This window comes from Siphateles boraxobius, unplaced genomic scaffold (assembly GCF_051911475.1).
Source record: "Siphateles boraxobius isolate OS27281-9 unplaced genomic scaffold, OSU_SipBor_1 1, whole genome shotgun sequence".
NCBI classification, from domain to species: domain Eukaryota; kingdom Metazoa; phylum Chordata; class Actinopteri; order Cypriniformes; family Leuciscidae; genus Siphateles; species Siphateles boraxobius.
Window position 1 is genome coordinate 21,432,955 of NW_027508699.1, and position 27,872 is coordinate 21,460,826.

At 41.6% G+C, this 27,872-nt stretch overlaps 1 protein-coding gene across 3 annotated transcripts in view; it reads left to right on the forward strand.

Annotated features, from left to right (window-relative positions):
- Nucleotides 1-27,872, forward strand: part of cdh7a (cadherin 7a) — a 128,632-nt gene that overhangs the window by 82,418 nt on the left and 18,342 nt on the right. For all 3 annotated transcript variants that reach the window (XM_077228597.1, XM_077228607.1, XM_077228615.1), the window contains 6 exons: nucleotides 9,391-9,685; nucleotides 12,722-12,841; nucleotides 13,823-13,990; nucleotides 14,475-14,662; nucleotides 17,497-17,750; nucleotides 25,107-25,243. In XM_077228597.1, coding sequence (XP_077084712.1) covers nucleotides 9,391-9,685; nucleotides 12,722-12,841; nucleotides 13,823-13,990; nucleotides 14,475-14,662; nucleotides 17,497-17,750; nucleotides 25,107-25,243 — 1,162 coding nt within the window. The remainder of the gene's footprint in view (nucleotides 1-9,390; nucleotides 9,686-12,721; nucleotides 12,842-13,822; nucleotides 13,991-14,474; nucleotides 14,663-17,496; nucleotides 17,751-25,106; nucleotides 25,244-27,872) is intronic.

Here is a 27,872-nt window from a genome sequence, read left to right on the forward strand (position 1 = left end):
CCATTTGTCATCAGTGTAGATGAAAGGCATTGGGTTGGCAGTCACGGCCTGGGCTCTTGTGCCAACCCTGTGAGCATGTGTGCGCGCACATATACAATCAGCAAGTATGGTTTGCACCCGAACACACTCAAATGGAGATGGTAATGAAAGTGAATTGTGTCTTTTCAGATAATTAAGGCTGAGGGCATTGAGGGTGTCTAGCCGCAGAGGTGCTTTTTAATAGAATCTGGCAAAGTCTTTCTCATATGGAGAGTGATATGAGCTGACACCACTGAATCTAATGACAGGGAATAAGGAATCCTCCACAATAAGGGAGAGATGTGGCTTGTACCTCCTTGGCGAAAAGCAGCTCCACAACACAATAAAATACCATTTGCATTTATATAGCACTCTGCAGGTGTTGATTCAGGTGAAATATTACAACAGGGGGAAGAATCCCACACCACCAAAGCGTATTGAAAGGCACAGGCAAATAGATCCAGTATGTAAAAAGCTATCAAGTACAAATGACTGCCTTTCCTCACAGAATCAGTCGTTTGCCTATTATTATAGACTGGATTTTAGCCTGGCACTTGATTACCCGGGGTGGTGAGATGGTTTTAAAAGCAAGGGAAAATGACATTGGAAAGCACTACATCATCTGAGCTTGGAACAGGGAAGACAATGCATGTCCCGTTTCTGTCGTTATCCATAAGAGTCGCAAACAGCAAGCATTGATGTACAAACAGCTCCAGAATGCCAAGCTAGGGTTTTTTCAACTGTAAATGGTGAGCCAAGGGTATTTCTGAGGCAATGTCTATTCTTATGTGCTTATGCAGCGATTATTGATAGCTGACAAACTAACATGCCTCAGTTCAGTCCTTTATGCTAAAAATATGAGTTTGGATTTGTTTAGTTGGTGTGAATGCCGTTTTCTATATATCTAAATGTGTACCAGTGATTTATCACTCCGACCATCCATAAAATAGTCTTTCATAAAGTTCTGAAAGGTTGAAATTATAACAACATTCGCTGGCTTCATTGCATAAGAAATGCGCTGTGAGAAACACACACTTTGCTTTGTTACGCTTGCATATAAAACTTACGCGTGCAGTCTCGCCCGCCAGTATTTTTATTACAAATGCTTTACGAAGGCATCAATTATGTCGTTTGGAATGCAGTGGGCTTATATTTAAAAATATGACACTCACTGACAGAAGGCTGCTTTTAATTTCAAATACGCTTGTGCTTTGTGAAGAGTGCTCATACAGGCAGCTGTGTGCGACTCCGTTTAAATGGTTAAATGTACTTGCATCTCAAAAGTTTTTTTTGACAAAAAATGAATGTATTGTAAACACAATCAGTTATGTCTTAAAGTTACACTGTGTAATTTTTTAAGTTGATTCTTAGCGAAAAAACACTTTTTTCTTTCAAAATTGTATGTGCTCATTCATGTGTAATTACTTCCACCAACTAATCAAGTATTCTCGTAAGCATAGAATCTGCCATTCAGAATGCATACGAGCGAGTCGCTCGAATGGCGGTAGCCATGTTGCGCCTCCTTATTAAAAATACATTAGCCAAAGAGGGACATCCCTGGAAATTCAAGCTTCGCCTTCCACGCTTCCACCCTTGTGAGGCCTGTTACGAGTGGAACCCGTCTTGGAAAACCTCTGTATGACCCTGGCCTGTACTGTGACTCAGTATCCGGGTGTTACCAATCTTCTTATAGCTCAGGCCATCTTTGTGGAGAGCAACAATTCTAATTCTCAAATCCTTAGAGAGTTATTTGCCATGAGGTGCCATGTTGAACATTCAGTCGTCAGTATGAGAGAATAGTACTCAAAGCACAAATTTGAACTGCTCTAATACAAGATGCAACAATTTGGATGGTCCTGTCAAGCAGACAAAAACATGAACATGATGAATAGGAAATGTGGCTTTGCAATGTTAAACGACGTACAGCTATTATCACTTAGGTTGTACTCACTTGTGTTGCCAGCTATTTTGACAATAATGGCTGTATGTTGTTATTTTCAGAGGACATTAAATATATACTGCTATACAAGCAGCACAATGGCTACTATATATATCCAAGTTTAATTTCTATAGTACTGTCCCTTGAGAAGATATACTAAAATGTTTGCTCAAATGTGAGGGGTGTACTCACTTTTGTGAGATACTGTATTAGTGTAAATGCAGCTTACTAGATCTCCTGCTGTCTATGACGTCATCAGTAATAATCAAATAACAGTAAAGATCAGAAAGAGAAAAATCACATTCAGATACTCTTAAATACAGAAAGCACTCTTTGTTTATTGCATGTATTATGTTTTTTTATTGTTTCTCTTCATTATCTTCCACTTGCTTTTATTTTGTGATATGCTATATTAGCTTATATTTAACATACGATAGTTTTTATTTAATTTGTTATTATTTAAAAATTACTTATAATTACTTATGTAATTAAATTAAAAAAAAGATTTAAAATTCTTCAAGTTGGTAAACACCATAGTAAGACAATGGTATTATGCAAGACCTGTGGTAAATTATCATAAAATAAATCTGGGGTGCGTTTCCCAAAGCCAACTATGGTCGCGAGTTCCGTCGTTACCAATAGAGTTCAATGGAAATTGTGATCATAGTTGCTTTTGGGAAACGCACCCCTGAATGGCAACAGTAGGCCTACTTCGTGTTCATGTTTCTAGTCGTATTAGCTTCGAGTACTGGATCAGACAACCTTCATTCTTTCTGTCATTTCCTAAAGGAGAGGGTAACCTATTTTTTCTACCTATTTTCTTGCTCTTTGAGGATGAACAGAACAGGAAACTCCCACACATTGAGGTTAGCACAGTGACTCAGCATCTAGTTTGTTTAATTTAAGAATCATCTAACATTACAAGTTTTCCACATGGCTGCTGGTTAGCATTATTGCAATTAGCTTTCGTGCTTTATTAGCACCACTATTCTAAAGCTAAGGGATTGAAGTCTAACTGATTAGACGCATTAAAATGTCATTATCTATTTTTTCTTCATAATGTTTTTGCTGGTGGATGCTTCATTTTTAGTTTCTTTCTTTAATATCGGATCCCATTCTGGCTTTATTATAATGAAATAAATCATATTGAGCTAATTTTGTCTCTTTAAAAAGTGTCATCAAAATGAGTACCACTGTGAGTTAAGGTGAAGCTGTAGCTACAGTAGGTAATGGCTCAGGATGGGAAAATGCCACTTCCTTGTTTTATTCATATCTTTGTCACCTTGGATTTACCATCAAAACTTTAAGCACAAAAAACGGCACGGCACTTGCATTTGTCTGCCAAGACATGCAAAGGATGCGAGCTGTTATTCCGAGACAAGAAGCGATGAGAAATGCTTTACACTATAATAAAGGTGAACATCAGGCACATGCAAAGCATACATAAACAGGGCTTCTGACTGTGAATAAATGTTTGGATTTTGTGAACTTTTCCCCTGCAATTAAGTTTTGTTAGAGGTCCCACTGGTTCCGCTGCAAATAAAGTTTCCCAACTATCTTAGATTATGGGCTGACATTCGTATGGTAACGCTTTAGATTACAGCCCGGAAAGTACTGTGTAGTTAAGAGGAATTTACAGTGTAACTTTCTATAATTATAGTGTACCTATAAAGTTCTTTCATGTAAGTATGAGGGAACAATATTTTAAGTTTGGGGAATAACGCAGTAACAACCAGGAGAATTTAAAAAAATATTTATACTGTAAGTATTATATAACTAAGGGGTACTTATTCCACTATTATGAAACAACAATCTTACATTTGGGAGCAATATGTAATTTTTAATAATTGTGTACCAATACATACTGTGTAATTGCTCCCTTTTTGTAATAATTGTGTACCAATACATACGGTTTAGCCTTTTTAAAAATGACAGGGCACTTATCTCTGCATATATATATATATATATATATATATATATATATATATATATATGTTTGGGCTAACATGTTTCAAGGCAAGAAAAGCTGAGACTATTGCAATTTTTTTAAATACTGGGAAATATATCTTGTTTGATGTGCTTACAGGCTTGCTTGTTTGATGTGCTTACAAGTGGTGCTTGTATAATAAATAAAGGTTTCCGAATCAGTGATATAAGATTGTGTGTATGCAATTTTATTGTACTTACCCTGTAACTACATGGAGCAAGAGGGTAACAAGCAACACTTTAATTTACAGCCCGCAATGTCAGTCTTACCCTGTAACTACATGGAACAAGGGGGTTACAAGCACCACTATGAAACAACAGTATCTTTCTTCAATATTTAAGCAAAATTTGCAATAGTTTTTGTTTTCAGTGCATTTTTGTTAAAAAGATTACTTTATAAATGCATAGATATGTAACCTGTAATTTTTAAAAAGGCTTTACAGTATGCACTGGTTCACCATTATTACAAAAAGGTGCGCAGTAAATTACTCCCAAATTTAAGATTGTTATATCATAATAGTAGAATAAGTACCCCTTAGTTCTATAATACTCACAGTATAAATATTTTTTTAATTCTCCTGGTTGTTACCCCTTTATTTCCCAAACTTAAAATATTGTTCCCTTATACTTACAATGTAAGTACGTTATAGGTACACTATAATTACCGAAGGTTACACTGTAAAATCGCTTTAATTACGCAGTACTTTCCGGGCTGTAATCTAAAGCGTTACCGAAACATCAAACGGCCGAAACATCAAATGCTCCAAAAGCAGAAAGAAACAGCGCAACTTGTTTGTATTGTGCGGCACAGACCATTTATTAGCTCGGCCTAACAGACAGCGCAGCGCAAGCTCAGAGCAGATGCATTTACTTGCAGATTGATCACACGACAGCTATTAAACTGTGCTGCCACATCAAGTGAGAAGCGTTTGAAATTGGCACAAAATTTCTTTCACAAACCTCAAATGTCTTGGTGATTTAATTTTAAGTTCAAATGAAACAACACTGACATTCTCAGCAGCATTAAAAGGGGTCAAGAACTGCATTTTCTTTAAAAAATATAATTTTGTAAGCTTTCCTTAAGATTGCACTTTAATGTGATTTTTACATCAAAAATTGTCATAATTTATAAATAAAAATTCTCTACACTAAAAAAGTTGTCTAATTATGGTCTGTGATACTGTGATATCTCTAATGATAAATAATAAGTATGATAAATAATAAGCATTGTTGTTTTGTGAGTGTGGGTAGCCTAAATATGGTTTAAAAACTATAACTGCTCTATTGTGGTGAAAAATGTATATTCTTTAATTCGCTTAATATATTATTTAGTATGAGTCTACTATATTTATTAGCAAAAGATCATATAAAGCATGACAAATGTGAATTTGTCTCAATACAGTTCATACTGCTCATAAAGTTTGGGGTCATTAAGTTTTTTTTTAAAAAAAGTTTCTTATGCTCACCAATGCTGCATTTATCACAGAAAAAAATAATACTGTTTTCTACTTGAATTTATTTTTAAAATGCAATTTATTCCTGTAATGTCAACGCTGAATTTTCAGCATCATTACTCCAGTCTTCAGTGTCACATGATCCTTTAGAAATCATTCTAACATGCTGATTTGCTGCTCAAGTTGAAAACAGCTGTTCTGCTTAAATTTTTTGTGGAAAACTTGAAAGCCATTTGAATTTTTTGTTGTACTAATATAAATGTACTGTATCACCTTAATTGTCCTGTGTGAATGTAAAACTAAGCAATTTCTACACATCTATACGATGCAACTTATTTTGCAGTGCTTAATTCGCAGACAAGTAGGATTGTTCATTACTTTGATTGAGTAGATGTAGTTAATTAAGGGAGGCGCCATCTGTAATATATCTTGCTGTGCAATTTTAGTCACAGCTTCTGAATCGCTATGAAGAAATTACACTAAATCAGAGTGAATGCCTCGCCAGTGCCGATCACTCCAGCAACAACATCCATATCAATTGTGTTATTTATTATGAAGTTCGTTTCAGATTGAAAGTCACTCATTATGTGAGATTGTGAGGAAAGTAACTGATGTGCGCTGGCAGGCAAGACACTTCCACATTTGCCACATCCATAATCTTTCCGTATTTGGAGGGAGTGAGAGTGGCTAAGAGAGGGAGCATCATATTAAGGGCACCCCTGCAGGATCCAAGAAAGAGACAGATGAACATAAATTAGCTGTGTGTAAAACAGGCAACGTTTGTAATCTCACAACGTAATTGGGCTCGCTGGTTTGCCAGAGACAGATGACAGGGATGTAATGACACTCTTCATTTATCTTCTTTATTGTGGTGGAATGTGTTGGCAGCGTGAGACTGGTCCTGGTCCAGATGAAGGAAACGTTACGTTGCGCTATCATCCATGTCAACAACAACCCACATTGCTGATTTACAGAGTCAGACATGGCATGACACAGCCGGATAGTTTGTTAGGGGTGGTGAGATTGCTGGCAGGTCTTACTAAAGGCTGCAGAGAGAATAGGTGCGGACTCATCCCAAGACTTCACCGTCCTAACTGGCTTCCTCCAGTATAGTTTTCTTCCTCAGGCTCAGTTCTTCCTTCCTCTCGTTCGTGTTTTAGCTTCATGTTCTTGTTCTCAGCAGCCCATTAATGTGCCACTTTTGTCGCTCCTTGGTTGTTTATCTATTTCTCTTTCTCTGAAGAGTCAATGGTCGAGAGATAGAGGACTATGTCAAGAAGCGACCCCAGCATAGGAGTGTTGCATGCCTGCATAGGAGAGTTACCATTAACATGTTTTCCTCTTATTCACACACACACAGACACACACACAGACACACACACACACACACACACACAGACACACACACACACACACACACACACACACACACACACACACACACACACACACACACGCACGCACACACACACACACAAACAAACATACAATGAGCTGTGCTCAGAGAGCTGATAATATTGATTGAAATACTTGGCACAGATATTAGAATATTGTTTTAAGTCTTTATGTTGTTTATATTTCCTGTGTTGCCGTATTTCCTTTTGAAACAGGAAGACTGGGCAGGTCATATTGAAGGTTTTGAAGAATTTGTTGTCTTCTTCTTTTTTTCTTACATAGCCAATTGATTTTAGTTCCGTCACAGCCATGAACCATGATTTGCTTCTTGGTAGTTGGTTGCTTTTGATATTAAGATGAGGTACAATTACACTTGATTGGAGACAAAATCTGTGTAGTGCAGAAATGAGTCATCAATTATTTAATTTATTCTTATGTTTGCTCTTTTTCCCCAGTTTTTTAAATGAGTATGTGCCTGAAACTTTTAGGTGTACACTGGGATATACACTACCATTGACAGGTTTAGGGTCTGTAATATATATGTGTGTGTATATATATATATATATATATATATATATATTATGTTATGACAAAGCTGACATTCACTGTCACATGATCCTTCTGAAATCATTCTGATATGCTGATTTTCTGTTCAAGAAACATATCATTATTATCATTAATCATCACTATCATCAACACAGTTGTGCTGCGTTATACTTTTGTGGAAACAATGATACTTTTTTGCAGGATTCTTTGAATAAAAGGTTCAAAAGAACAGCTATTAATTTAAAATATAAATATTTTGTAATATTATAAATGTTTTTACTTTTGATCAATGTAATGCAGCCTTGCTAAATAAAACCATTAATCTTTAAAAAAAAAAAAAAAAAAAGTGACCCCAAACTTTTGAATCGTAGCCAAAATACATTCTTTATCAGCTATACTGTTGGAAAAAGAACCAAAAATGTGTTTGCATTGTTTTTGGATAAAGTTAAAAGGCAGTAAACTATTTTTAACAACCACTTTACTAAAAAGTCAGTGAACAAACTTTTTGAACTTCTGAGAAAGGTAATGCGTTTGACAGCTTTATTCAGATGAAAAGATATATACATTTATTGTAATCGTTTAAGATGAGTTTGTGAGCTGGAGCGATATAGCTGAGCACACACAATCTAATGATCTGCAGTCATCATCACGGTGAATTATGGTCAGAATAAACATTTGAAAAAAGAAATGCAGAGCCGGGCCACACAACAGTCATCAGACTGGAGTTGGCCTTGGGGAATTGCCAGCACTGACATCCAAACACACATTTACTTTGATTAATTAACCTCAAATGTCATTAGCACACTTGGTTTCTGCACTGAAAACATTGTAATTTTTGATTAACTCACATCATATGTGGAGCAGCGCTGTATTATTTGCAAGTAAACTGCAACCTAACCAGATGTGACTAGATGGGACTGGGAGCTTTTTTTCCTTTTTGCAGTCCTGTGGTGTGAAAAATGAATTAAAAGGACAATTCCATATAGAGACTCAGTTCAAATGTGGTCATAAACTGCATGCGTAATATAAAATCATTAAAATAATGGTTTTAAATTAATTATAGCATGCCACACCACAGGACACTGTATGCCGTCTACCCAAATACAGTCGTTCATTCACTTTGTCCCATGAAAGTAATGCAACTATGACACACCAGCCAATCATTCTGAGTATGTCTGTGAGAAACAGCATCATAAAGACTTATGATATGACAGGACTGCTTAATTGAAGCAAACAAGTTGTCTTTTCATACTGGCAAGATCCTGTACTTGAAAGAATTGTTCAGCAGTGAAAGGCAGTGTATTGTGAAATGTGGATTTGAAGTCCAAAAATGTTAAATTTATATAAAGGAAAAAAAAGCAAAGGGAGGGGAAGCTAAGGACTTAGCTTATAATCCTCAAGGTAGAAAAATAAAGTCTTTCAAGAAATAAACAAGTAAATAAAATCATTCACTGCTGGTGACAGAAATACCAAGTCAGTTTCCATAAAATGGTAATTGCATGAGAAAAAGGCTCATAATGAGGATTTCTGGACTGTGAATTAAATTGGTTTATGGTTTATTACGGATGTGCATTGTTGGCACTATTTAAACTCAATGGTGAATATAAAACAACAAACCATGTATAATTGTCATGCTTCTCGCAAAACAACTGTACACTCATAAATCTGACCAAACATTTAGGACAGAATGATTGACCTCAAATAACTGTGAGATTCCCTCACTGTTTTTCATGTTTCTTTCTTTGTTGGAAAGGTAACTCACAGATACAGCACCTCAAGCCATATTCTGTATAACAAGAAAGATATATATTTTTTTCATTTGTTTTGAGATTTGTGAGGAAGAATAACTTGATTATTGCCATTTATTGAGTCCGTTCTCTTCTCTGCTGGAGATGGTTTATCCCCATTTATCATTTAAACCACTGCAGAAGTACTTTCACATGAGTAAAAAGAATTAATGGCATTATTCATTACTATGCTAACTAGACAACCATTACAATGATGATAGATACAGTATGAACAACTGTTTTCTCCTTTCATCTTACCCTGTAGCTTCATTCTGATGTGGACAAAGGTGAGGGCCAAGTGAAATACGTGCTCAGAGGTGAAGGTGCAACCTCCATTTTCACCATTGATGAAAAGACAGGCGACATACATGCCACGAAGCGCCTGGACAGAGAGGAACAGGCCTACTACACGCTGCGAGCTCAGGCCCAAGACCGCACCACCAGCCTGCCAGTCGAACCAGAGTCAGAGTTCGTTATCAAAGTGCAGGATATTAATGACAATGAGCCCAAGTTCCTGGATGGCCCTTACAATGCTCAAGTTCCTGAAATGTCTCCTGTTGGTAAGTGCCTTGGATTTGTTCATACAAAACTAAAGATGGATATACAACTATATGATGTATTAATACTGATTGGTTTGATTTTGTATGCTCATTTCCTCTAAGGTAATGTAAATGTAAAAATAAAATTTTTAAAACACCAATAATTTAATAACGATTGCTGTTAAATTTATTTCAAAATGAATATACATTTTTCCTACTGTACATTATAATGTTGCCAAGCCGAAATTTACAATTGATTGAAGTTTTTTTTTTTTTTTTTGAAAAAATGCAAAAATAACCATTTATCTGTAATAAATTTTGAAGATAAGTATCAGCTTATCATGTCAGCCAGGGTTTATTGGTGCATCCAATTTAATGATGATTATTGGTAATTCTGTCACGTATTTGTTTAGGTATGGAGGGTTAGCTGAGGATCACCTAAGAACAGTGATCTACATAATGAATGCCCCTGGTACAGGGCACTTGTTTGTCAGTTTGACCACGCACAGCGTAGTAGCTGACAATCACGCAAACATTGACATGCTTTTTTAGAAGAGCAATTAACATGCTGACTGCTAGTGTCTGTCCAACGGCGTGAACAAAGCCATTAGCCTCTGTGAATGCAAGCGACCCTTGTCCTCAATGACTGCTTTATAGATCCATTTAAATTCATTAGCAGTCAACCGGTGATGAATGGATTTGATTAACGAGAAAATGATTAATTTAATTTGGTAATTAAGAAACAGGAGATTTCTGTTTTTTTACACAAGTCTGAGGACCACAACCTAACCCAGGCACCTCTCCCTCTCGCCAGACGTCAGCATGAGACCAAATGGAAATCCACAACATATGCCTTTATACTCCCATCCAATCACTTTCACAGATAACAGTTTCGGAATGATGTGTGTTTAAGGGCTGACCATATGCCATGTCCTTAACTGGCTATAAATGTATCAGCCTGTTGAATCTAAAGCGCCTAAAGTGATTCTGCAGAGGTACAAGGTTACCTATAACAGAGTAAATCCCATCGCACCATCTTATAAAGAGTAACACTCATTTGGCCTTGGTCCCTGCGGTGAAGTGTTTCCATGGTGCTGCGTTTTTGTACGCTCCGCTGTGCCTCCAGATGCTTAGGTTACCAATATGACAACATCTGGGCCTGTCCCCAAATGTCTGCTCTAGTTTTTTACGAGCAAACGTATTCAAAAATTATCTGCGTATTCTGAGGAACACCGCAGTTTGGAGTGGGCCTGTAAATTGTGCTCAAATGAGGGCCTGGCACTTTCCATTAGCCATTTTACAGTTTAAATAAAAATAAAAAATCTGGGAAATATCAGTAAAACAGCACCAAACTTCCCTTTGTGCTCCAGTTCTACAGGATAAATAATAGTATCTGAAGTATAGAATCTATTTCACCTTTAATCATTTTGAAAGAAATTAACACTTTAATATGCTGTTAAATAATCTTTCTAATCCTGTATCACAATTTCCACAAAACTATTAAGCAGCCCAGCTGTATTCAATATTGATAAGAAATATTTCTTGAGCACCAAATCAGCATATTAAAATGATTTATGAAGGATAATTTGACACTGAAGACTGGATTAATGATGCTGAAAATTCAGCTTTGCCATCACAGGAATACATTATATTTTAATATACTGTATATTAAAAATAGAAAACTGTTATTTTAAATTGTTCTAATATTTCACAATCGTAATGTTTTGCTGTATTTCTGATCAAATAATAGTCTTGGTGAGCATAAGAACCTTCTTTAAAAAAATATATATATAACAAAATCTTACAAACCCAAAACATGTGCTGCGGATGTCATTGTGCAAAAAAAGACAAAAAACAAAACAAAACAGAAAGTCATGATAAGATAAGGGGAGGCAAGTGCAGGCCACATACAGATTTGTGTTTAAAGTTCTTGTTTTGCAAGGATGCATGGCGTAATGAGAACTGAGGCAACACCGGCTCAGTACTCTGTAATCAAGACAGGCACAAGAATAAAAAAAAAAGACTGCAGAAGCCACGCAAGATATGTTTCTATCTGAGTTTCATTGTTAATTTATGCAAAAAACTATGAAAAACAATCACGAAAATAATTTACGGGTAACGTAGTATTTCTATCCCATGTGTTCAAGAAAATATAATCATAATTTCTAGGGAAATTGGCATACAATGGAAAAGAAAGTTGTCACTGGGGAAGCCATTGTTTGTGACTCTTATCAAATGTGATTACAAAATGCTCTAATGAACTTCATGTATGCATTTTGCAGCAGATGCCTCGTTTCTAGAACTGACAGCGTGTCAGATAGTTCAGGGATGCAAGAGCAAGATATTTTAAATGCATATTTTAAAACAATTGACAATATTTTTGGTTTTATTTCGTTTTTTACTATCTCAAAATCCTCAATCCAGTCAGAACTTTGGGATCAGTAAGATTTCGTTTTTTGTTGTTAAAAGAAATTTGTACTTTTCTTTTGATCAATATATATATATATATATATATATATATATATATATAGATATAGATATATAAATAATATTACAGAAGATCTCTATTTCAGATTAATGTTGTTCTTTTAAACATTCTATTTATCAAAGAATCCTGAAAAAGACATTATCACGGTTTCCAAAAAAATATTAAGCAGCACGACTGTTTTTAACATTGTTAATAATCAGAAATGTTTCTTGAGCATATTAGAATGATTTCTGAATAATCATTTGACAATGAAAACTTAAGTAATGACTGCTGAAAATTCAGATTTGCCATCACATGAATAAATCAAATTTTAAAATATATTAAAATGTTTGTTTTTTACAAATAAATGCAAACTTAGTGAGCATAAAAGACTTGCTGGATCAGAACAATGGACACTGATCTACATCCATGCATCCTAACGTTTCTTTATAGGTTTACTTGAGCTCGTTCATGTTTTCGTGATAGGCTGCATCAGATTTCAGTTTTGTAATAAAGTGAGCCCCAATTCTTATGAATCCAGTGTATGTCTGGTAACATTTTTACCAAATTAGGTGGATAATTTTTTCCAGGCACATCTGTGGTTGAGGTTAAGGCAACTGACGCAGATGATCCCACATATGGAAACAGTGCCAGAGTTGTGTACAGCATCCTTGAGGGACAACCCTATTTCTCAGTGGAACCAAAAACAGGTATGCAGAATTTACAAATGTTTATTTCTTTGCAATGTTGTCAGTATAATATTCAGACACTAAAATGTTGAGATTTAAAGCTTATCCAGCAACATCATTCGCACCCGTCAATCTCTTTAGCTAAACAGTGTGCAGTGTACATTTTAAATCAGATCAATTAACTTCCTTTCCATTGTATCTTGAGTAAGAAGTCTTCTCAAGGCATTTACGCGGTAACCACCAATTCCTGTAATGGAAATATGGAAACGTCAAGAGACCGCTATTTTGATTGACTCACTTAAAGACAGAAAAAGTTGATGGGACTTGCGATGAAGTTACTGCCGCACATTAGCAACTGATTACAGGGAATGAAATCCTTAATGTAATCAGCACTCTAGCTGTAACTGAGGTCATTTCCACATATGGACTCAATCAACTGGGTAAATTACAAACCTTGATTAAACTTTTTCTTCCTTTTCTTTTAAAGTGTACATCTAATTTTAGAGACACCACCACAACATGCGGGGGAAAATTAAGCCAGATATAGCAAATAGCAGCAGTTATTGATTAGGATTTATCGTAGCTTTCTGTGTGCAAAGGAAGTAGGTACTATTTAATCACTCTCGGTGTGCCAAGAAATAATTCCAAAACTAACAATGCCTTGGAGTGGAAATTGATTTACAGTCCTGCAGTGGCTTCAGTGAATTTGACTCATCGATGAGAGATCCATTATGATATGGCCTAACAAATCTGAAAAAGGTTCTTGCTGTTTAGATTACTAAATGGTAATCCTATTTTAATAAAGGCACACTCCATATCCCTATAATACAGAAGGGAAACGATCCATATTGTAATCTAGATGCTTTTTCACAGCTCTTTCAGGCCAGGAGGATGTTATAATTGTACAGTACATCTCATGCATCAACACCCCCTATATTTCTTATTTTAATCAACACTAGACAGCAGGACGTTCAGTAAAACAGTTCAAACTTTTCTGTGCAGGCATTGTGAGGACAGCTCTGCCCAACATGGATCGAGAAGCACGAGACCAGTATCTTCTGGTAATCCAAGCCAAAGACATGGTTGGCCAAATGGGTGGACTCTCCGGCACCACGTCGGTGACGGTCACGCTGACGGACGTTAACGACAACCCGCCCCGCTTTTCACGGAGTATGATTCTATTACCGACTATAAAGCAAACGTGGACCTGATCCATCATTATCGCATTCTGTCTAGCCATTTAAATTGCATGAGTGCAATCTGAGATGTTTTATAACTCCGGCTGATCTTGTATTATAGAGATCAAGCGCTCGCTGTAGTTGCTGTGTAATTATCAGGTAGATGATCTTCTGAATAGAACTGAACAATCTTCTTTTATAATAGAGGATTTTTTAGATTATTGTCATAGTCAATTCTGGCCCTATTTTTAGCTGCACGATGCCTTCTTCACCACCATCATTACATGTCCGGAAAATTGTAGAGCTCAGACTGTCCTCGTGCTTGCTATATCTATAGAGTGGCTTACCTGCTACGGAGCAGAGGGATACATTATTAGCTCAGACCCGGCCCTAACAGCTGGGTGATAAGGAAGCAAAAAAGAGAAATAGCATCATCAATAACCTCTGTGTGTGTGTTTGCCGGGTCTCTTTTGCAGAATCCTATCAGTTTGCTGTGCCTGAATCCCTGCCTGTGGCGTCAGTGGTGGCCAAGATAAAAGCCTTGGATTCTGACATCGGACCAAGCGCTGAGATGGACTACAGAATTATAGAGGGCGACGGCCTTGGGGTGTTCAGGGTCGCACCTGACAAAGATACCCAAGAAGGAGTCATAACTCTGCAGAAGGTATGCCACAGACAGCCCAAACCTTATATGTACTTTCAGCCCCATTGCTATGACGGCAAATAAGGGAAGGCAATACATTTGTATGCCTGTCAAGGGAGTGTGATGAGAAACTGTGCTAGATGTAAAAAGTTTGTATCTTTATCTTCAGTTGCTGTCAGAGGCTAATCCGAGGCTATGCATACAGACACTAACAACTACTGCTTTCATTTCCAATATAAGACCCCTTTGAATTCTGGACAAAGTAATTTACTCTGTGCTTGTCTGCAGAGTAGAAGCACTGAAGAATTCTACGGTAACATGGCCTAATGGTTAGCATACTGTTGCTCTCACATCCATAATAATGAAATGCTGTTGGCATCTGGTCATGACCCTTATCAAGACCTCCAACCCACCTACACTTGACTTCTGACATTTAGCTTATGGGCAAAACTATCCATTATGAATTACATTTACATTTATTCATTTAGCAGACGCTTTTATCCAAAGGGACTTACAAATGAGAACAATAGAAGCAGTTAAACTAATAGTCTGAAAACAATGTGCAAGTGCTATGACCCTTCTCATTTTAATCTAACGCAGTATATGTAATTATAGTTATTATTTATTTTTTAAATTATTTTTTTTATATATATTTAAATAATAAAAAATAGAATAGAAGAGAAAGTGTTAGTATTACTGGATCAAGTGCTGCTGAAAAAGATGCATCCTCAGCCGTTTCTTGTGGCTACGGACTCAGCAGCTCTGGTTGAGTTAGGCAGATCATTCCACCAGCAGGGAACAGTCATGGTAAAGGTCCGAGAAAGAGATTTTGTGCCTCTTTGAGATGGTACCACAAGACGATGTTCGCTTGCAGAGCGCAAGTTTCTGGATGGCACATACGTCTGAAGTAATGAGTTTAGGTAAAAGGGAGCAGAGCCAGTGGTTGTTCTGTAGGCAAACGTCAGTGACTTGAATTTAATGCAAGCAGCAACTGGCAACCAGTGCAATTTTGTGAGGAGAGGACTGACATGTGCCCTCTTCGGCTCGTTAAAGACCACTCTGGCTACAGCATTCTGGATCAGTTCCAGAGGTTTGACAGTGCAAGCTAAAAGACCAGCCAGGAGAGCATTAGTCTGGTACAGGTCTGGTACAATAGTCCAGTCTGGATAGAACAAGCGCTTGGATAAAGAGTTGTGTGATCCTCCTAAGGTTGTGCAAAGCAAATCTACACCTATTAAACCTATGATAGAGCTCATTGTTGATGGTTTTTTTTTAACTTAAATTCCTTTTTCAACATTTTTGGTTAAAAGATTTCAGCATTTTGCTTTAAAACTAAGCATCACAATATAGATTTCCTGAAAAACTGACCGCAGGCAGTAAGGATCCATGACCAGACCTCACAAATTGTCACCCTGGCTACTGGTGTCCCCCAGGGCAATGTCCTCAGCCCTCTATTGTTCTTGCTATTGACTCTAAGCCTGGTTGCCAGGCACCCCAGCAACCATATCATCAACGTTAGAGATGACATCGCAGTGCTTGGGCTCATCAATAACAATGATGAGATATCATGCAGAGAGGAGATGAGAGACCTAGAAAAATGCTGAGGAGTCAACAACCATTTCTTAATGTCAACAAGACAAAAGAGATAATTGTTGACTTCAGGAAATCAACTGTGTTTGGAAACTGCTCTTCCTCAGTGCAAGCTGCTCAGCATGTTACTTCCCCCAAGCAGTGTCTAAAGAAAGTCAGTAACAGCATGAGGGACAATACTTTGGCCTTCAGCTTTTTTGCCCTTCTTCCTTCATGGAAAAGCCTTGGGAGCATATACTCCTGAACCACTGTACCAGAGAACAGTTTCTTACCAAAGGCGATCATGCTCCTCAACTTCTTTGACCCACCTGACCCACCTTACCCACCTTGGAGTTTGGCATAGAAAGGTTTTGTTGTTTCTTTAAAAATGTGCCTTAGTATGAATCTGTTTCATAATATTACGATTTAATAAATATAAAATATTGATAAACTCCAAAATCCCAAGAAAACCTTTTATATTTTTATGATAACTTGAGAATCATTTTTTCAAGGTTTTATAGTATTTAATTTTTAATAAAGCCGTTTTTTGGGATTTGTACACTCGAGCTGTATGGAAAATATTTTATTACTTTTTACCTGGTTACACCTCTTGACATTTACACAGAGAAATTAAATTGAAATATTTGTAGAAAACGTTTTTCAAAAAGTATACAGCCAACATGACTACAAAGATAATCTGTCTGAAAACTTGTGTTTCAAACTCTGTATGTTGTATATACAGTATTTTATATATTTGCACTGTGGTTTCCAGGGAAACTGTGTAGGACAGAATTGACAATAAACTGACTCTGACTTCTCATTTTAAAGCTACATTTAAATGTTCAAAAGTCCTGGATTTTGCTTTGTTGCACCCTCAGGGAAGTTATGTATTGTCAGTGATATGAAGGAGGCACGGAAGGTAGTTTTCAATGCGTTGCATATTACAGCAGACAGGAGTGATAAACGACTATATGAGAAAGTATTCCACAAGACATTTTCAGCATCATGTATCTCTGTCTTAAAATCAATGTACTGCTTTGACACTGTTCTTTTCTGTCCTGTCAATCGATAGCAATACTTAAATGAAATATGAGAGCTAAAAGTAGAGGATCAAGGGTTCTTGGATGCATTATGTACACACATAACATGGCTAGATTTCAAATCTGAACTGTTTTGACTTGCCTGGATCCTTACCACATATTCTCTGTCCTTGTTTATAATTTCAAAACTATCTCTTCAACACTTTCCCCCCCTCTCCCTCCCTCCTTTTGTGCTCTTTACCTCAGAATCTTGACTTTGAAACAAAGTCAAGCTACACTCTGAAAATTGAGGCATCCAACAGGAACATAGACCCACGGTTCTTGTCTGAAGGGCCATTCAGTGATACAGCAACGGTGAGGCTGACTGTGGAGAATGTAGATGAGCCTCCTATCTTCTCCTCTCCTCTCAGTAAAATGGTTGTCTCTGAAGCTGCTAAAGTGGGAACCATCATAGGGACCGTCTCTGCATTGGACCCGGACTCCACCAATAGTCCCATCAGGTAAGGCATGGCCTCATGGAATTACTTCACACCGTCATACTGGTTTTATGAAGGCAAGATTAAATCTTGAGAACGGCTACAGCGTTTTATTAAAGCTTAAAGCCTTAATAAAAATATAAGACCTGATTTTCGTATTTAGATAATATCTAGATTGTCTTTAGCTGAATTGCATTCAACCCTTGCAGTGTAATATGTCTCTGGATAGAGATCTGATCACACAAACCTGTGCAAAATGTCTTATGAAAAAATACATTCACTACCGTTCAAAAGTTTGAGGTTGGTAAAATTTTGATTTTGTTTTTTAAAAAGTATTTTATTCGCACAAAGGCTGCATTTATTTGATTAAACATACAGTAAAGCAGTAATATTGTGAAATATTGTTACATATAAATAGTTTTTAAATTTTACATTTTTTTTTTTTTGTTGTGATGGTAAAGCTGAATTTTCAGCATCATTCCTCCAGTCTTCAGTGTCACAGAAACTTCAGAAATCTTTCTAATATGCTAATGTGCTGCTCAAGGAACGTCTCGGTTACGTATGTAACCCTCGTTCCCTGAGTAGGGAACGGAGACGTTACGTCGGATGACGACGAATGGGGTTTCGCTTAGAAAGCCTATCAACTTTGAGTATTACAAAACGAGCCAATGGCAAAGAAATGCCATGGGTCTGCGGAATTTGCATGACGTAACTCCGCTCCACCTCGTGGGTATAAAAGGAGGACGCCAGCAACAGGCAGATATGTTTCTTCGCTGAGGAGCCAAGACTGAGCTCAGGCGATCCCCGCGGTACAGCGGAAAGTGGCAGGCAGACGTAACGTCTCCGTTCCCTACTCAGGGAACGAGGGTTACATACGTAACCGAGACGTTCCCTTTCGTTGTCACTCCGAGTTACGTCGGATGACGACGAATGGGGTTACCAGTCTAATCACGCCACCTTCTCAGCTGTCTTCCAGTGCCCTGCGTAAATCTGAGATCCCTGTCGTGAGACTGGCACGGACGAAGGACTCCTATTTAGCACAGGAATACCAAGGTACACTGGGGAGCATATCCCAAAGTTTAGGGGAAATATGCAATTACTGCCAACCCAGAGGGGGGGGACTTAGAGAATACACATATGACCCGAAGGAGACATATGGAGAACACTGGGGTGTCCAGCCGCAGGTGGAATATTTCAACCCCAGGGGTGGCAAGGTGGCTTGCCAAGGGAAAGACACACGCTCAGAGAGGCTTACAGTGGAAATACACATGTGGGGGTCGCTCAGAGGAGGGACCATGCACACGGGAGGCACCTAGCCGACGCACAGGCAATAGACACTGGCGCCAACGTCAGGAGTGCTGGAGGAACTCAGGGCTTTTCGGGGAAGCTCACCTGAGGAGAATATCGCACGTATCCAGTCCGTGGAGTGGAATGGCGAGCAACCGAAGACACCTGAGCGGGTCCAGTACTAGCTGGTTGAAGCGAGTACATGAGAGGACACTGGCTCCACTCGGAGATTGTAGAATCTGGCGAATGTGTTAGGTGTCGCCCAGCCTGCAGCTCTGCAGATGTCTGTTAGCGAGGCGCCATGCGCTAGAGCCCAAGAGGATGCCACACTCCGGGTGGAGTGGGCGGTCACACCAAGGGGGCACGGTCGACCTTGCTGCTGGTATGCCAAGGCAATGGCGTCCACTATCCAGTGAGACAACCTTTGCTTGGAGAGAGCCTTTCCCTTCAGCTTCCCACCATAACAGACAAAGAGCTGGTCTGAGGTCCTGAAACACTGCGTCCTGTCTACATAGGCGCGGAGGGCGCGTACTGGACAGAGCAGTGCCAAGGCCTCCTCCGGGGGCAGCGCTTGCAGGTTCACCACCTGGTCCCGGAAGGGAGTGGTAGGAACCTTGGGCACATATCCAGGCCGGGGTCTCAGGATCACGTGAGAGTAAGCCGGCCCAAATTCCAGGCACGCTTCGTCAACGGAGAATGCATGCAAGTCCCCCACCCTCTTGATGGAGGCCAATGCAACCAGGAGCGCTGTCTTCATAGAAAGGAACTTAAGCTCCACTGATTGCAAAGGCTCAAAGGGAGCACTCCGCAGGGCAGTTAGAACCACTGAGAGGTCCCAAGAGGGAACGAGAGGAGGACGAGGAGGATTCAGTCTCCTCGCTCCTCTCAGGAACCTGATGATCAGGTCGTGCCTTCCAACAGACTTACCTTCGACTGGGTCATGGTGTGCGGCAATAGCGGCAACATAGACTTTCAGGGTGGAGGGAGACAGCCTTCGCTCCAGCCTATCTTGAAGGAAGGAAAGCACGACACTAATCGAACATCTCCGGGGGTCTTCTTGAAGAGAAGAGCACCAGTTGACGAAGAGGTTCCACTTCAACGCGTAGACGTGTCTCGTGGACGACGCTCTAGCGGAAGTGATGGTAGCCGCCACCGTAGGTGGAAGGGTACTCAAACCTGCTTCGTCCCGTCCAGGAGCCACACGTGGAGGTTCCAAAGATCGGGACGAGGGTGCCATAGGGTGCCCCGTCCCTGAGAAAGGAGGTCCTTCCTCAGGGGAATCGGCCAGGGAGGTGCTGTCGCGAGGAGTACTAGGTCGGAGAACCAGGTCCGGGCGGGCCAGTATGGCGCGACCAGAATGACCTGCTCCTCGTCCTCCCTGACCTTGCGCAGGGTCTGCGCAAGAAGGCTCACTGGGGGAAACTCATATTTGCGGCCCCGCGGCCAGCTGTGCGCCAGTGCATCCGTGCCGAGCGTGCCCTCGGTCAGGGAATAGTACAGGGCGCAATGGGTCGAGTCGTGAGAGGCAAACAGATCTATCTGTGCGTCCCCGAACTGGTCCCAAATCAGCTGAACCGACTGGGGATGGAGTCGCCAATCTCCCGGGAGGGGCTGAAGCCTTGAGAGCTCGTCGGCTGCACAGTTCAGGGCTCCGGGGATGTAAATGGCATGAAGCGACCTCAGATGCTTCTGACTCCATATGAGGAGGTGGCGGGCGAGTTGCGACATACGGCGGGAGCGTAGACCACCTTGATGGTAGATGTACGCTACAGTGGCGGTATTGTCTGAACGGACTAGTACGTGTTGGTTCTTGAGCACGGCCTGGAAGCGGCGCAGAGCAAGACGTACGGCCAGCAACTCGAGGCAATTGATGTGCCAGAGGCGGCGGGGTCCTGTCCAGGAACATGCGGCAGCACGTCCATTGCACATGGCACCCCAGCCCGTGGAGGAGGCATCTGTCGTTACAACAACATGCCGCGAAGCTCGTTCCAGGGGCACTCCGGCCCGTAGAAAACTGAGGTCCGACCACGGGGTGAAGGTCGGACGGCAGGACGGAGTAACAGTTACTCGGAAGGTGCCGTGTTGCCATGCCCACCTCGGGACTCGGTCGCGAAGCCAAAGCTGAAGCGGTCTCATATGAAGCAATCCGAGCGGTGTTGCCACGGCTGCAGATGCCATATGCCCCAGGAGCCTCTGAAAGAGTTTCAGTGGAACCGCACTCTTGCCCTTGAACTGTCTCAGGCAAGTCAGCAGTGACTGCGCGCGCTCGCTCGTAAGCTGCGCGGACATGGCGACCGAGTCGATGTCCATACCGAGAAAAGAGATCCTCTGCACGGGGCAAAGTTTGCTCTTTTCCCAGTTGACCCGAAGGCCCAGACGAGCTAGGTGCCGGAGCACTAGGTCCCTGTGTTCGCATACCTGGTCTCGAGAGTGAGCTAGGATCAGCCAGTCGTCGATGTAGTTCAGGATACGAACCCCGTGTTCCCGAAGGGGAACAAGGGCTGCCTCGACGACCTTCGTGAAGACGCGAGGAGACAGGGCTAGCCCGAAAGGGAGAACCGCGTACTGGTATGCCTGCCCCTCGAAGGCAAACCGAAGGAACGGTCTGTGTCGAGGGAGAATGGAGACATGAAAGTAGGCGTCCTTCAGGTCGATTGCTGCAAACCAATCCTGGGGCCGCACACATCCGAGAATTGTGTTTGGCAGTGAGCATCTTGAACGGCAGCCTGTGAAGGGAACGGTTCAGCACACGCAGGTCCAGGATTGTTCGTAACCCACCGGTTTTCTTGGGGACAATGAAGTACGGGCTGTAGAAGCCGGTCCTCATCTCGGCCGGAGGGACGGTCTCGATCGCACCCTTCGCCAGCAGGGTGGCGATCTCTGCTCTCATGATAGGGGCGTTGCCACCGACCAAAGTGGAGCGGACTCCCCTGAAGCGGGGAGGAGACCGCGCGAACTGAATCGCGTAGCCGAGCCTGATCGTCCGTGCGACCCAGCGGGACAGGAGGGGGAGCTCTAGCCAGGCTCCCAAAAACTGTACCAGCGGGGTCATACGGACCACAGACTTCCCACCGATGGTGCAGCAGGGCGGAATGACTGGCCCGGACGTGGACGGCATAGCGGCCCGGTGTGGGGGCACAGTCATTAACCGCGCCCTGACAGAGGAGACCAGGGAAGGAAGAACGTTCCACGGGGGTCTGCTCTGCCAGGGGGCTGGCGACAGAGGCGGAAGGGAGCGGCACGGTCCGGGGACGGCGCGCACTGCCAGCCGGCTCTGGGACAGAGGGGGACGAGGGGTGCACGGCTCGGAGGCGGCGCACCGTGTCGTCCGAGAACTCTGTGTGCTCAGGGATGGGAATGTTACTTCTTTCTTTAACCACATTAGGGTGCTGCCCACCCGTGGGTGAGCAGCGGGGAGTGGAGAACAAAAGATTCTCCCCCGGCCCTCCACCGGGGGAAGGAGTGGTCCTGCTACCATCTCCTGAGAAGTAATTTTCAGCATCCCTGAGCAGCCCGTCTCAGGAGCGCCGCTTGGCCCGGCGTTTAGCGGGGGGCGGGGCTGGAGAGGGCTGGGGCGCCTTCTTACGGCTTCCTCCGCGACCGGGCCTGGGTGGAGGCTGCTGCTTGGGCCGGGCGGGAGGGGCGGGAGCCGCAGGAGGGCGCCCTCGGCGGCGAACAGACTGAGGGATCTGCCCGGTCGGCTGGGTGGAGGCAGCAGCGGGCCGTCGGGGCAGAATGTGCCTAATGGCCTCAGTCTGTTTCTGGGCGGTGGAGAACTGTTGGGCGAAATCCTCCACCGCACCGCCGAATAGGCCGGCCTGGGACATGGGGGAGTCGAGCAGGCGAGAGCGCTCAGCGTCCCGCATGTCAGCCAGGTTCAGCCACAAGTGTCTCTCCTGGACCACAGCTGTGGACATCACCAGACCCAGGGAGCGTGCGGTCACCTTCGTCGCCCGGAGGGCGAGGTCGGTGGCGGCGCGCAGCTCATCGAAGAGCCCTGGGTCCGTCCTACCCTCGTGCATGTCCCTTAGCATCTGCGCCTGATAGACCTGCAGAGTGGCCATGGCATGCAAAGAGGCAGCCGCCTGTCCCGCCGCTCTGTAGGACTTCGCCACTAGGGTAGACGAGAACCTACAGGCCTTGGATGGGTGCTTAGGCTCGCCGCGAGAAGAGGCACTCTGGGGACACAACTGCATCGCAACAGAGCGCTCAACCGGGGGGAGCCCAGTGTACCCACGGGCAGCTGCCCCATTGAGGGGAGGAAAGGCGGATGAAATCAACGAGCGGTCGCGGGAAGACATGGGAGTCTTCCAGGACTTCGAGATTTCATCATGCACGTCCGGGAAGAAAGGTATTGGGGCAGGCTGAGGACGGGAAGCCGCAGCTGCACCCAAAAACCAATCGTCCAGCCGCGAGCGCTCAGGACAGGGTGGAGGGTTCCACTCCAAACCAATGCTCGCGGCCGCCCGGGAAAGCATGGCCGTCATCTCTGGATCAGACTGAGCCACAGCCGTATTCACACCCGAGGGTGGCAGCTGTGACGAGTCGTCACTTCCAGACGAATCAGACCCGCCTAGTGATGCTGCGATCGACATCGCATCTTCCTCTGGAGCGCCAAAGGACGGTCAAGGACGGTCCCGCGATGATCCCCTGAACGCTCGCGGGTTGCAACACTGGAGAAGGTGCTGCGGGGCACGGACACATAGTCGGCGCTTTGATCCACACAGTCACCCTCAGATCACCCTGGCCACCAGCCGAAGTAGAGCCTCTCGAGGAGGCGCTAGATCGGGGTGTGGATGAGGGGACTCTCACTCTTGCGAGATCCTTGAGTCTCGATCTAAGTGTTGCGATGGTCATGTTCCCACAGAAAGAACATGACTCATCCACGAGCGCTGCTTTAGCGTGATCAAAGCCCAAACACACCAAGCAGCGCTCGTGCCCATCAGAGTCAGACACCAGTCGACCGCAACCAGAAGTGCACGGGCGAGGCATCTTTAAAAAGACGTGCCGCGTGCAAGCTCTTTTTGTGAGAGAAACTCAGTGCTGAAGCGCCCGCGGAGAACACACTCGCTGGCAAACCACGCTCAGATAAGCAGGAAGTGTGCACTCGCCGGGAGATCGCCGTCACACCAACACTGGAGAGTTGCTCGTCTCGTAAGAAGCTGACAATCAGAGATAGCTTAAGGAGTGAAGAATTACACTTGGCTCCGAAGCGAAAACATATCTGCCTGTTGCTGGCGTCCTCCTTTTATACCCACGAGGTGGGGCGGAGTTACGTCATGCAAATTCCGCAGACCCATGGCATTTCTTTGCCATTGGCTCGTTTTGTAATACTCGAAATTGATAGGCTTTCTAAGCGAAACCCCATTCGTCGTCATCCGACGTAACTCGGAGTGACAACGAAAGGGAACATTTATTATTATGATTATTATTAATATTATTATTATTAATTTGGAAAACACTTGTGCTGCTTAATTTTTTTGTAAAAAAAACATTTCAGGATTCTTAGAAAGTTTATAGAACAGAATTTACTTGAAATATAAATATTTAGCCAAATATCTTTGCTGTCACTTTTGATCCATTTAGCACGTCCTTGCTGGATAAAGGGATGAATACATTTTTAAAAAATGAAATCTTACTGAACCCAAACTTATGAATGATAATGTACATAATACTATTAACATAGTTGCATGTGAATAACGAAAATGCATTGAAGGTGTCATAGTTTGTCTCGAATACATCTCAGTGTGACTTTAAATAAGGTCAGGTGCTATCTGGTATCTGAGTCAGTCACATAAACACATGTTAATGTAAAGGAGGTCAAAGACAACACATATGCAAGTCATTAGTGTCATTATTGTTGAATTAAAATATTTTGTTTATGTGGGAGTGGATGCAAATGTTGACTGTAAATGAGTTCTGGGGCTCAGTTGTTTTGTGCTAAAAGACAAATGCTTATAATTAAGTAGTTCTGTGCCTAAGAGCCAGTGAAAATAATGATTGCTGCTAGGGCTTGTAGCTATGGCTAAAGGGCATATCTATAGAATTCATTTAAAAGTCAAAGCTTGAAATTCATTAAAACTTTTTCCCCAGGTATTCAATAGACAGAAACACAGACTTGGAGAGATTTTTCAACATTGAGTCATCAACAGGAGTCATCAGCACGGCAAAGCCATTAGACAGAGAAGCCAATGCTGTACATAACATCACCATCCTGGCTACTGAAAGCTGTAAGTAACCTCAAATTAGTTTGTGCAATTATGGAGCTGGTTACTGTTATGGTTTGAAGGTCTTCTGTAAATTTGTGGTTACATTGAAAGTAGTTATCTTTCTCGGCTGAAATAAAGAATGAAACACAAAATATGATCTGTGAAAGAGGCCTGATTTATATTATGTGATTTATATATGATTTAATATTATTTTATGTGCTACGGCGCTCCTTTCTATTACCAAACAATGTCTGTCAATTACAGAAACTGCTACTGCTCGATTTGTCCTTCATAATTGAGCTCTTCTAAACATTTTATTGAAAGATACCCAACTCGCTTTCCTTTCGGTTTGAATGGTGAAGTGTTGAGCAGGTGCATTTTTTTTTTTTTTTTTTTTTTTTGCAATCCTAAATTCTATTAGGATGAAATCCTTCATAACACTAAAGCCTTGAATTTCGCAATGAATATCATTATCCCAAGGCTGCCTCGGCTAACAGTTAGCACTGCTCTGGAGTGATCAATATATCAATATGTGATCAACCATATCCTATGCGCATGTCGCACCTCTCTGTCTTGCCGTACAGCAGATATAGCATAAGCGTTTAATCTATGCGAGTGCACTCTGGCCAGGATGGGAACAGATGCTGCGCCACTGAGTTGACCGCTGTCCATTGGCACCTCCAGAATCCGTGTAGCTTGATCGAGTCTTGTCCTGATTGTAGCCGATGGGCAGAACTGCAGCTTCCTCTCCCACCTAACTTTTGATGCTGATTTTCACCGTGACCTTCACTCAAGTGCATCTGTTTTCGCAGATCCCCTGCACAGACAGCCATAACCATATTGACTTGAGTGATGGAGGGGAATAATATCCATCATGTGGTTACATTTTTAACCCATATCCATAAATGTGGACACTCTTAACCAAAGTTTGCTGGTTCACCCTCATAGACAATCAGTCATTGTCAGAGGCATCCACTGTCTCTGAAATGGGTTTTGGCAGAGAAGATTGAAATGTCCTCTTCTATTTGTCTGTAAGAATGAGACAGAGGCTTGCTAGCTACCAAAAGGTAGCCACAAAGTCCTTTGTCATTAGGCAATGTTTAATAAGGTGTTAATGGCCTTGAACATTTTTGATTTTGGAAAATTTATATTTTAGATACTAATGCCAACCATATTTGAAAGGGACATTCAGGATAAAATTGCTTCGTATGCAAGAATCTCTTTGAAGTTCTTGTAAAATTATTATAAATGTGACCACACAATCTATGTTAATGTGCAATATTCTACGTCAGTTACCGTAAACAGCCTTCATTTAGGAGAATTGACTATATTACAGAACTGTTTATTCTGATAATTATTACCAGGGACATTGTGATATTTAGTTTTTCTGCAATATTTAGTGTGATATGGAAAAAAAGAATTAATCATTAATGAATTAATGAATCATATAATGATTTGGAGGATTTATTTGGGGAGGGGGTGCATCTGCCAATAAAATAAAAATAATTTAAGTTGATAAATGACTTTTTATAGTGTAGGTTTTCCATTTTTCACTTTAGAAGATGGCAATGTTAACCTTTAAAACAGTATTTTAATATTACTGTAACAACTGTAATGAATAACGATTCAATGATTTTAGCTAGTTTAGTTGACTGACTTATCAGACATTTTTCAGTTATTTGCCATAACATGAACATAATCATTGGCTTATCGGGATTTAACACACTTTTAAAATCAATAGATACTTGCTATTAGTTTAAAACATTGTTACCTGACATAAGCTCAGGAATTATTCTAAATTTATTTCTCAAAACAGTCCTTATCAAGTAAAACACAAATGACTTAGAAGGTCTTGAAAAAATCATGGAAATTCATTGGCCAAAAAAGTGTGGCTCTATTAGATGTGACTGCACTTAACATGGCGAATTATGAGCCTGTGCCCAGGGGCGCCAGTTGTGACATTATAGTCACCGCCACGACAATGTGCTTAACAACCACTGTCCGTGCCATCGGCGCTGAGGTAACTTATCACCCGATTTATTGTTTAGAGCATTGTAAAGCCAGCTACGATACGTATGCAGCGATGGCAGTCTGCCTGGATTTAATTCATGGTAGATCCCTCATCCTCTAAAAAGTCAAATTAATAAATAAATTAGCTCAAACCGCACACCATTTCTCTCTTCCTGCGTGCAACTCAGCATGTTTCCTGCAGGTGTGTATGGGACGGAGGCAGATGGGCTCTATATATCTTGGGCTGAAGATAGTGGGAGGCATGAGTCATATATTTACTAGCGTGGTTTTGTTGGGATATGCGTTTTCCCTAAACCAGAGCAGCGTTTGTATTAGACAGTTAGGCTGAATTCTGCTAGCCACGTAAAGAGTCAAGCTACTGTGTTGCGTACAATAAATCACTGTGTTTTCAATGGAAATCAACTCCGAATGAGCCAGCATATTTCCAGCCCGCTGCTGCTGTGTTCACACCTGCAGAATAGATTTATTTTTGCTCTCCATCAACTCATTTGGCTGAAGACCATGACCGCGTTTTGTCCTCATCGATGCCCCCCAATATCATCACCGGTGCCAATTTTTTTTGAAATCTCATACAGGACAGCTTGCAAAAACACATGGAGATTTTATCGATTAGCACACA